Source organism: Anoplophora glabripennis, unplaced genomic scaffold, assembly GCF_000390285.2.
Source record: "Anoplophora glabripennis isolate ALB-LARVAE unplaced genomic scaffold, Agla_2.0 scaffold325, whole genome shotgun sequence".
Taxonomy (NCBI): Eukaryota; Metazoa; Arthropoda; class Insecta; order Coleoptera; family Cerambycidae; genus Anoplophora; species Anoplophora glabripennis.
In genome coordinates this window covers 320,902-333,488 of record NW_019416633.1, presented here as the reverse complement: position 1 = coordinate 333,488, position 12,587 = coordinate 320,902, and the positions used below count along the sequence as shown (strand labels likewise).

The following is a 12,587-nucleotide window of genomic DNA, read 5'->3' as shown; positions in this document are numbered from 1 at the left end:
AGAATCCGGCTCAGGAGAGTGACAGGACTCATAACGGGACACTGTCACTTTAGGAAACATCTACATAAGCTAAAGCTTGTAGACAGTCCGGTCTGCCGAGGATGTGAATCGGCGGATGAAACTTCTCTGCATATCCTGGGCGAGTGTCCGGGATTTGCACGTAGCAGAATGGCGCTCCTTGGGAGATCCTATTTGGAACCCAAGGAACTGAGAGAAATGTTAGCAAGGAAGCTTTTGGACTTTGTAAAAAGGACAAATCTACTTGCTGAATAGGACTGGTAGTGGGACGCACAATAGGCCTAATTAGGCCGCAGTGCTATGGGACTTTTCAAGGACCAACCACTAGATGAAGATGATGATGATGATGATACTGTATTTTGAGTTTATAACCTATTTTAGTATGAATGATTTAGATGATGATTTTCTGGCTTCCGAGTCGAGCAAACAAAAGGATTTCGGTATTCGTAGGTATTCAGTTAACTTGACAGACGACAGCCATGTGATAGGTCGTAAACTGTTCCAACACGATTTCTAGAACTAGTTCATAATCAGTACTTATCGAGCGCATGCGTACACAATAATTCTTTATTAATTTTGACCTAATTCTGAATTCCTTGTTGGAACGAACCTATTATATCAAGTTTTCTAAAAATTTGTTTACAGTGGTCTCTAAAACCCATACCAGCTATAATCCTTATCGCTCGCTTTGCAGGCGGAAAATTTTTTGCGCATAGCAGTAATTTCCCATAGCTAATTAATGAATGAAATAATGCAAAATAGCTTTAGAGTTTCTATAGATAGCGAACGAGTAAGTGTGCGTAATACACATATTGAGTTGGAAAGTTTGCGACTTACTTGCTCAATATGATTACCAATTTAGTTTTTCATCTACAATTATGATATGAACTTTTGCTGAATTTCCCCTACGTATATTTTTATTTGTAGTAAACAATACATTTTGAGTTTTACTTTCATTCATTTACTTGTTTGATGTAAACCATTTTTTAGCTTCAGAGACCAGCTCTATACTTTTCGTTACAAGGTTATTTATGTCACTATTTGAATTTAACAAGGTGGTGTCATCTGCTAAAGCAACACAAGTATTTGGCTATAAATTATGAAATATATCATTGATATGAATAGTAAAGGCCCCAGGACAGATCCTTGAGGCACTCCGTGTTTATCCAAACTACTATCAGAAAAACAATTGTTGTATACTATTTGTTTTTAATCGCCATCGAACACTCACATAGTGTATTGGATACACTATTACCATTTTCGAGATAATTTACTATCTGAGTAACGATTTTAAAAGCTGCATTTGGTGTATTACATTTACTTCGAAAGCCAACTTCGAAACAGTTTAATATATTATGAGCTGTAATATAAGCCATTAGGCGTGATTTAAGTAAAATTTTAAAGATCCTAGAAAACATGGGGATAATAGAAATTGGATGATAATTTTCAAATATAGACACATTTCCAGTTTTAAAAATTTGTATAATTTTTGTGACTAAAATTATCAGGAAAATTTGCCTCTCGTATGAAAGTATTAATGATGTGCAAATATTTTAAGGTGTTTAGAAAGTAATTTCAGCGGGGTACTTCCAATACATTTTTTCGATTTGAGCCCCCCTGAAAAAATATTCGAATCTCAAAATGACCGAAAAAATTATTACCTTTATTTTTTTAATTAAATTTTTAGTTCGTATTTGTTTAGCTTTTCCTATTGATAAAAAAGAATTAGATAAAAAAATGTCGCTTTTGCAAATAACATGTCAAAAATGACAATCGCATATATACTACGTTTTTAGTAACTGTTATACTATATTTATGTGTAGTCGGCAAGTAAAAATAACACAGCCACACAGAAAAAAAAATAAAAAGTACCATAAATCAAGGTAAAATTTGTAGGCAGAGTCATAATTTTAGGCCGAGTAGGCGGCATTTTTTCGGCAGTCACATTTTTAGATTGAAGGCATAAGCAGATGCAGTGATGTGCTGTGTGGCAGTAATGTGTCCTTTTCCTTGAACTTTAAAATTATTCAGAAATAAAAGCNTAATACACCACTATCTTGGCAGAAAGAAATCTGTGCGAATCAAGTTTGTACTATAAGTACATATTTTAAAGAAGCAACATCGCAGTGCAAATTATCATGTGATGTGCAAGAAAATAGTCCGTTCTACAGTAACGACTTTTTTAATATCATACTACGTAAGTATCTGCCATTTGCGCCTCTTTGGGGGTGGTCTTTTATTAAATGATGGTGCGCGATTGAGTAATGCCCCCTTGGAGCCGTGATTCGGTATTTTCAAAAACATACTAACAAAGCGCCATATTTAACAATTTAATTTTACAACAGACTGGGTGGAATGCGAAGTATGTAACGTATGGCTCATCAAGTTTGTGTGAATACATCGCAAGAAGGGGCATTTACCAGAACTGCACTACAGAATTTTTCTGACATAAAACCCCGTTCATCATATCACCACTTTTGTCTTGCAATTGCAAAAAAAAATCACATTTTTATCCTTACTGAAGTAGTAGACAAAAAACGGAAAAGTATCTAAATCAATTATTGGTTTTCCCAAAGTATCGCATCTGTAAAACAGCACCCGATATTGCTAACTGGCACATAAATATACTCAGACATGATAAACTGTCTGATGGAGCTGCGGTGTGTACAGAGTGATTCACTATATTTTGACCCCTCCATTAACTTTATTGTTTTTAGAGTTATAAGAAAATGTGAGATACAAAAGTTGCACGATTTTTTATAAATTTTTCGAAAATGTAGAAAAAGTAGAATAAAGTATAGATCTTCTTCATACTCTATTTTATTTCCTAATAATATTTAAATTTTCTACCCCTCGCTACACGTCAGGTGATGTGGTATATGCACGATGGGTCACCTGTACATACATAGTACACTTGCCGTTAGAGAATAGTTAAATTTAGATTACCCGAATCGCTGGATTGGCCGTGGTCGTGATGTCCCTGTTTGTTGGCCTACACGTTCATCTGACCTAACGCCTATGGATTTATTTTTGTTGGGAGACATAAAAAGTAAAAGTATTGTATTGTAAAAGTATTGTTTATGCCACTCCTGTTGCCTCCTTAGAAGAACTACGCTTAAGAATATTTCAGGCAGCAGATGACCTTCGCAATAACCAAGAACTGTTTGTGCGAAGTGCGTTATAACTTCAACAGACGAATTAGGTTATGCTTGCAGCAAAATGGAAATTATTTCGAGAATATTCTTTAAATTTAATTTTCCATTTCTTGTTTTTCGTTCGTATTAAATTTTATTTCAGACAAATAACTTTACCTAATACATGTCTCATAGTCATAAGTTATCAAACATTTTTCATTAATTAGTAGCAAATTATTCTTAATGTTATTATTAAATTACCAGCTTATTGACAGAAAGTGTCAATTTATTAATATGATAAATAACAATTTATTTGTTATGACATCCGCCTATAAATTTACAAATTTTCGCAATGACCCCTTTAGTGAACGATGACGCATCTAATTTTTTATACTAGAAAACTATTGGTTTTACCGAAAAATTACAAGAGGTAAAAAAGTTGCGCATAAATCAGTCTTCCCAATAAATATTTTTAAATAAATAATTTTCTTCATATAAAAAATTTCTAACAAAATGTTGCAATGGGGTTGACTGTTTCACTCCTTTATAAAATATGCCAATGACCGAACAAATATTGAAAATCCCCTCCTTTAAGAGGGTATATCACCTCAGGGGTGCAACTTTCATATAAGGTATTTTTACTTCATTCCTCTTATTTTTGGCTCTACATTTGGTAGCATTTTTACTTTACTTCATTTAAGTATAAACCTCGATAGATAGTGTCCCTTTAAACATCTCAAAATTTACCCTAAGAAAATCACCATTATTGAGAGTCAATATTTTCTTTTGCTTTAGGAGATTATCTCTACATAAACGCGTATATTCCTGAAAATTCTGTGAAGAATCCGAAAGCACTCGATGGCAATCCACGGTGGTAGCTTTATGGACACATGACTTTGAATACGTTCCTAGATAAAGAAGTCGTACTAGTTTCTTTTAATTATTACGTTGATATTCTTGGTAAGTACTTTGGCTATTTCTTCTAAATTGTGGCCTATGGTTCTAGTGATGATTCAATCACGTTGTTATTCTAGGATTCCTTAGCACGGAATATGACGTCATACCTGGCAACAACAGCACAGCAATTGTTTTATATGCTGTGACAATAGCATGAAAGACCAAGTCTTAGCATTCAAGTGGGTCAAGGATAATATTAATTCGTTGGAAATCCCCACTCTTTCACCCTAGTGGGCGGATCAACCGGAGCAGCCAACGTCCACCACCAATATTTCTCAACTTCTTTCTAAAGGACTGTTTATCAAAGGACTTTTGGCGAAGCGGTAAAGCCCTAGCATCCTGGATGGTAAAGAAGAACGCCTTACAATACGCAAAGAAGCTTGGCGTGTTAATGGGTTGCCTTAACAGTTCCTCAGAAGAATTGAAGAGGTGCCTTAAGCAGAGACTAGCGCACGCTTTGCTAAACACTTCTATGGTTTCAGTGATCTACCACTCTCACCTTTTGCGCCAGTGGTGGAAAGGGGATCAGCAAATGTTTTCTTACAACGTGCCTTGGATTATATGTTACGCTAGTGACGAAGGGCTGTACCCTACGGGATGTAATTAAGATGATCCAATGAAGGTTTCTAGCTAGCGTAAAAGTTTCTAGATAGCGTAAAAGAGATTTGGCCATGCAAAATTGTCCAAAATACGTAATTTTTCAGATTTCTGTATATTCTTGGAAGAGATAAACGAGAAGTGGGTNAGCTATTTTTTCGACTATTTTGAAATTTGAATATTTTCTCTAATCAAAGAAATGTATTGTATTCATACAATTTGTAAAATCATCCTTTGATGCACTTTTTGGTAATGTTTGAATTAACTTGTCAGCAATGGTAATAAAAAAATTATTAAATTCTGTATCTCCAATACCATGATCAACACCACTAGATTTTGTTTTATTTCTTTCGTTAACCAAGCGCCAGACAGCATATGCCATGTTGTCAAACTGCTCGATAAATGTATTGTAATAATATTTGTTATTATAAGCTATTTTATTTTTGTACTTCTTTTTATGAGAAGTGAGTACAGAAAGAATAGAGGCATTTTTTGATGCATCATATAACTTGTGGCTTGATAGAGTGTCCCTCATTCTTTTCAAATCATTTTCATACCACAGCACAGGTGCTTTATTTATATTTATACTGTATTTTCGTAATGGGAAAATAGAATTTACCAAATCAGCGTAAGTGTTTATCAGAAAATCGGCAAAAAATTACTATTGCTCAGTGAAGTCACAAAAAAAATCCAGTAAATATTAAGAATTGATTCCCTTGATTTTAAAATGTCGTTTTCATTGATTACTCTTTTACAAATCTTATTTTGGTTATTAAATTTTGCAAAATATTTTAAGAACATTATTTGTGCTCGATGATCAGCTATTAATGGAATCATGTGATTGATCTAATACTATGCCTTGTTCTCGAAAGCTCTGCTCATTATTCCAAGGGCCCAAATCCCAAGTACGAAATTATGGTTCTACAATAAGTGTCTCATATCGTTCATTCATTTATATTTATCAAAATGTTATCTAAGCAAGTAGAAGACTGTAGGGTAACTCCTGTGTAGTCAGATATTTTAATGTCTAGTCCAAATGAAGTTATTAAATAGATAAAATCATCTAACATTGAAGAACCTCGACGGAAATCAATATTATAATCATCTACCAATATTATGTTAGTGAACCTACTTTGACAACATACAAGCAGCTTCTCTAGACTATCCAAAAATGTTTTTATATTACCATCTGTAGATCTATAAATAGTTACAATTACAGTTTTGTTTTTTTATATTCTATGTAATTAAAAGATTATATAAACCTGACGGTTATACAGTAAACTATAATTCCAAAACAATTCCTGATAACAAAATACAAATATATATTTGCTGGTTTCATATGTTTAAGATAATGCCATCGGATGCAGATAAATATTTTGTATTGATTAACGAAAAACAAATTATCAAAGAAATTCTTGCTTCAGCATTCAATATTAACGATTGGGATTTATTTTGCAGCTGAGTCAAGAATTTCCACTCGTAGAATTGAATTTGAAAACCAAAACGAAACAGATTGCGTACCATTCTCTCCTAAAGATTTATTGTCAAGAGGCTAATATTAAAAAACAGGAGATACTGTTATAGTTGACACACCTATCTTGGCAGAAAGAAATCTGTGCGAATCAAGTTTGTACTATAAGTACATATTTTAAAGAAGCAACATCGCAGTGCAAATTATCATGTGATGTGCAAGAAAATAGTCCGTTCTACAGTAACGACTTTTTTAATATCATACTACGTAAGTATCTGCCATTTGCGCCTCTTTGGGGGTGGTCTTTTATTAAATGATGGTGCGCGATTGAGTAATGCCCCCTTGGAGCCGTGATTCGGTATTTTCAAAAACATACTAACAAAGCGCCATATTTAACAATTTAATTTTACAATGGTGGGTGGAATGCGAAGTATCTCCCGATCTGCTGGAATACAACGGTACTCTATCTGTATCAGAGCCGGAGGTAGGTAGTAGCGAAGGAAGGTTTGGATTACTATTTGATACCAGGAGAAAAGATCAACAAGAACTTAAAAAAATTTACTCAGGTACAGTTTTTCAATTAGAAATACTAAATTCATCTGCTTTAAATTGGGGAAAATTATTTCCTTTTAGAAATTCACCGACAGATTGTTTGCTGTCTCCGCAGAACCGTCAGTCGAGCTAAACTGATGAAATCTTCAGTATATTTTTATTTATTTAACTACACTGAAGGTGAAAAAAAAAAAAAAAATCCTGACTTTTTTCCATATGCTCAAGGGGTAGAAGGTAGAATCAGATTAAGCAATAACTGATAAACATTGCAAACAAAACAAAATCTACTATAAAATTTTTTTCCACAAGTGTGTGTCATGTGAAGATGGCTGTTACTTCTGTGGAGCACAAGTTATCGACACAAGTTTGGATTATAATTAATAATTATTGGAGAATGAAAATCTTTTTGTAAAAAATGAATTGTAGTTTCCTTTGAATTATTCGTTCAGTTTATAGACAACTTCATGTAATTTATAAATTGCTTTATTTATAAAGTAGAAAATCGTTTCATTTTTGTTGTTCATATTAAAATTTTCTTAAACAAAATGTTATAAACGATTTTATTCTCCAAAATGAAATTTTTGACTTATCCTACGATCAAGCCAGTCCTATCCTGACGATAATAATAATTAACAAGATAAGTTATTGCACCGTAATGTCTCTCTACCCTAATCTAAACATAGTCCATTGCGAAATGTTGCTTAAACCAGTTTGTCTATTTTTTGTTCTGTCATTGGGAAACAATAACTGTAAGTACCTAAAAAAAGGAATATATACCCAGCGCTTTTTTTACTACATCATTGCTTTTCTTCGTCCATCGTGCAATGTGTTAAAAATTTCATCTCTTCTTGCAAAATATACTTCATATATCTATTGACTCATGTAAAGAAAATTACCATTTCTTAATTAATACAGGTGGGTGCAGTATAACCGCAAGTCATTATTAAACTTCGTGTCGATTTCAAATTCGTAAAATCCACTAAGCCTCGGATATTTGTATATTTGTGTAGAACACAATCTTTCATTTTGAGTTTTTTTTTTTAATAACATTTTGTGGTATCTCGTACAAAAATGAAACTTTGGTGGTGAATAAGACCAGATTTTTCAAAATTTCTAAGACTTACTGGATTTCAACAGATTTGAAATCATGACAGATTTTGTTTTAGAAATAGTTAGGGCTGAATCATAGAAGGCCATTTTTTAAAATGAATTTGGTTTTACTCCCTGGTCGAGAAATCGTCAAATTTCTGGCGTTCTTAGGTACTGAAATCTTGAAAAGTAAAACATGTAGAACAAAAGTAAGCACAAAAATAAAATCCTTGATGTTCTGTTTATTCATCGTTATTGTTTAAATTTACTCAAATAAAATAATAACTTAAAAAAAGCGTTTGTAAAACATACGTTTGCTGTTATCCTAATCTCACATTTTAAGAATTATATTTACGTACTTAAAGTAAATAAAAGTAAACCATTTTATATGTAGGACTAAGCAAGTAAATGTTATGAGAATATTTACATGTAGAGTTATATATAAAAAAGTTAGTAAATTCGTAGATTTCAGTACCTAAAACCTTGATCGTTCTTTGCATCTATTTATTCGTTTTACTGCGGCATCTTTAAAAATACTCAGATGGCATGACAAAACATTCCTATTATTTGGTAAGCTTATTCAGTTATTAAATATTTGAAATTATTTGTCTTTGTGAAAAACACTATTTAAAGAATACGGCGCTCTTAAGCAGTCAAGAAAAAAAAAACAGTTTAATTTATATATTTAAATTTAACTCGAAGCTAGTTTGTTCAAGCCAAGATGATCTACCAGAGATAGTCACGCCTTTAGGAAGAGTTCGAGGATTTTGGAAGACTTTAGACGACCGGAAATATGCTGCTTTCGAGGGAATCCCATATGCAAAACCACCAGTAGGCCACCTAAGGTTCGAAGTAAGTCAAAATATTTGTATATTTAAGATACCTTTTCAATTTATTTCTGGTATTTCTCACGTAATATTTTTTGGCTAATTTTCCACATGCTACATAAATGTTGTAAATAATGTTTTAATTTGTAAATGAGCCATAGGAATCAGTCAGGGGTAGTTATTTTTGTCTACTTTAAAATATCATAGTGGGACATATACAGAGTGCTCGCAAACTAGGAGAAAGAATTTAAGCTGTATTATAGTAGTATTTAAAATGACAGTCATTACTACATAATAATACATAACCACAAAAAATTTAAAAATAATTTGGTGGTTATGTACCTCCGTAAATATTAAGTTTTCGAAAAAGTGTAACAGGTACTATTATTTTTTTAACATAATCACCCCTTAAATGAAAATTTTGAAATAATTTATACTTTCATTCTCAATACTACATTTATTGGTTTACTTTCTTTCATAAATGGAAAAGATGTATGGATAATTTCATTTCAATTGATCGTCCACTTCATTCATTAATTTTAATTTTGCTAGTTATTTGTGTAATGTAAGATTTTCCAAATTCCTACTCGACGTCTCTCTTATTTCGTTACAATTATCTTTATTTTTACTAACTTGTAGGAAGCCGAACCTATTCCTGCTTGGTCAGGAACTTGGGAGGCAAACACACTTCACACCTGTCTTCAGGCTGGATTCCTGGATCTTGACAAATTATTAGGTTATTACTAAATCTACTTAGCTTGGTACTCCAAAACACTTTAATACGTCCTACAAAAATTGTTATTATTATTGAGTGTTTATATTTTCCATTAGGGGAAGAAGATTGCCTTTACTTAAACGTATATATACCTGAAGACTATGTGAAAAATCCTAAAGCACTTGATGTGATAGTATCAATCCATGGAGGTGCCTTTATGGTGGGCAGTGGACACATGATATGGACCAGTGCACTCCTAGACAAAGACGCTGTGTTTGTATCTATCAATTACCGCCTTGGTATTCTAGGTAAGAATGCTCCGGTTATTTATTCGTGGTTTTCAAATGCCATTGATAATTTAGTCAGCGTTAACATTCCAGGATTCCTTAGCACAGAAGACTACGTCATACCCGGCAACAACGGTATGAAGGACCAAGTCTTAGCAATTAAGTGGGTCAAGGACAATATCGCTTCGTTTGGAGGAAACCCCCACTCTGTGACCATAGTAGGCGGATCAGCTGGCGGAGCCAGCGTCCACCTCCAATATTTCTCCCCCCTCTCTAAAGGTTTGTTCATCAAAGGGATTTCGCACAGCGGCACAGCTCTAGCACCCTGGGCAGTCAGAAAGAACGCTTTGCAACGTGCCAAGAAGCTCGCTGTGTTGGTGGGTTGTCCTGATAGTACCTCAGAAGAACTAAAGAGGTGTCTTAAGCAGAGACCAGCGCATGCTTTACTAAAGCAATTGAAACATTTCTATGGCATCGGTGACCTGCCGTTCTCACCTTTTGCGCCAGTGGTGGAAAGAGGATTAGCAAACGCTTTCCTAGAGGCGGAACCTTACCATCTCTTGAAAGAAGGTAAAGTCCACGACTTGCCTTGGATTACTTCCTTTACTGTTGATGAAGGACTTTTTCCTACGGGATGTAAGTAAGATATTACCTTTAAGGTTTATAAAGTTTTCTCTTTTACATGCATTTACATTACACCATGCAAGATTGCCCGACGTAAATCAAAATGCATAATTTTCCAGATTTATGGCACATTTTGGGAGAGATAAACGAAAAATGGGTAGAACTATCTCCCGAACTGCTGGATTACAATGACACTCTACCTGCATCAAGGCGGGAGGTAGTAGCGAAGGAAGTTTTGGATCACTATTTGGGACCAGGAGAAAATATCAATAAGAAGAACTTCAAAAAATTTACTCAGGTACAGTTTTTCTATTAGAAATGCAAAATTCATCTGCATTAAATTGCAAAAAATTATTGCCTTTTAGATTTTCACTGACAGATTCTTTGCTGTATCTGCAGAACTCTCAACTAAACTGCAAGCCAAGGTGACAAAATCTCCAGTATATTTTTATATATTTAACTACACTGAGGGTGAAAATAAATTTGTCGACAACTTTCCAGGCACTCGAAGGGTGGAAGGTAAGAACATACTCTTAAACAGATGAAGCGTGAACTAAAAAATTGCAAACTAAATGTACCAGCAAATACTTTTCATAGGTGCATGTCATGGTGAAGATGTTTTCTACTTCTATGGAATGTCATTTATAAATCCATTATCAGCACAGGATAAACGTTTGCGTAGTGCTTGTCATAACATGTTGTATTCATATGCCAACAGCGGGTATGTTAATAATTCCAGAATGACTTATTTCCTTCAATAATTCATTTTTTAGTAATCCTTCTTTTGATGGGACGGACACTTGGCAACCTACAGGATCTGAAGAGCTGACTTACTTATTTATAAACGGACCAGAATACATGAAGCTGCAAATGAGTAAAAGTGTGAGTCCTATCGATTTTTGGACCAAGCTTGGACTCTTGGAGTATGAAAACCTTGTTGTAAAAGATGAATTGTAGTTTACTTTTAATTATTTTTATAAGCAATCTCAAGCGATTTATAAAATGTGTTACCTATTTATAAAGTAGAAAAAGGTTTGGTTATTGTAATTTATATTAATATCTTCTTATATAAAATGTTACAAACGATTTTACTCTCCAAATTGATAACCTTTGTCCTATCCTACAAGCAGGCCAGTCCCATCCTGGTAATTGTAATTAACAAGATAACCGATACCGAACGTAATTTCATTGTTGGATCCTAATATAAAATTAACTTATTTCGAAATGTAGTTCAAACCGGTTTGTCTATTTTTTGTTTTGTCATTTGGGAACAATTGTAAGTACCTAATCCTAATTATCTGTTGTGAAGATGAATGTTTAATATTTTAATAACAGTAAGTAATGTGTACTTTGAGAAGAATGTGTGTAACTTAAATTCTTGAAAAAATATTTTCTCTCTTGTTGCAAAATACATATAAATACATATATGCGAATCATTATTAAACTTAAATTATTTTGGGTTATATTTCACATTATTCGTTTTTTAAATGTTATATCTTGCCCATTTTTCATTATCTTCACAGATAATAGGTAGTAAAAATAAATTCACCGAATTGTATATAGTATAACATTTCTTTCTATGGATTACTCCCAAAGAAAAATTAAAATATCTAATTTGAGTAGTTCCATTACGACTCATTAAATTTAACGGATCAATCAAACACGATACAACAAAACATAATCAGCGTGTCTCCGAAAAAATAACGAGACAAAAACTGCGTTGAAAAATAGACTGCTAAATTGAGCTTTGTTTGCTTGTGGAAGAAACTGTGTGTTTCAAACCACTAAAATTCAGAAAAAGTTGATTTTCGGCATCAGTAAACGTGACATTTTTTTTACAAAACATCACAAAATGTTATTAAAGAAAATTTCTCAAAATGAAGAACTGAATGTTTATGTACAATTTCAATGTCTTAGGCTGCTAGATTTCAAATTTCTTTTCATTTAGTAAAATTTCTTTTCTATATGAATGACGACAAATATTGTATGCAAAATCACGTAAATATTTCAAAAGGTCAAAATCAAGGTCAATAATTTTTCAGAGAGAGATCATTGACCTTTGGCTACCGGTATTATGGACCTTTGGCCTTCGGGGTCATTGACCTCTGCCACCGAAGTCATTTACCTCGGCCACATGGGGTCATTGACCTTTGGCTCCCGAGGTCATTGTCCTTTGTTCCCGGGGCAATTTGACGCATTCTTAAGTTCTGTATTGTATTTTTAATGTGATTCTATCTATTTTACTGTATTTCATAACAGATTTAAAGAATTTTTATACAGTCAACCTGATTTGATGTATCTTTTGTGTTCTAAAGC

At 33.3% G+C, this 12,587-nt stretch overlaps 1 protein-coding gene across 1 annotated transcript; it reads left to right on the top strand.

The window, feature by feature from the left end:
- The first annotated feature begins 7,417 nt into the window (after positions 1-7,417).
- LOC108907114 (venom carboxylesterase-6-like) lies at positions 7,418-11,326 on the top strand. Its single transcript, XM_018710644.1, has 9 exons — positions 7,418-7,478; positions 8,525-8,670; positions 9,285-9,381; positions 9,477-9,668; positions 9,741-10,283; positions 10,391-10,569; positions 10,637-10,790; positions 10,869-10,992; positions 11,045-11,326. The coding sequence occupies exons 1-9, from the start codon at positions 7,424-7,426 to the stop codon at positions 11,226-11,228; spliced, it is 1,674 nt and encodes a 557-aa protein (XP_018566160.1). The 5' UTR covers positions 7,418-7,423; the 3' UTR covers positions 11,229-11,326.
- The last annotated feature ends 1,261 nt before the right edge of the window (positions 11,327-12,587 follow it).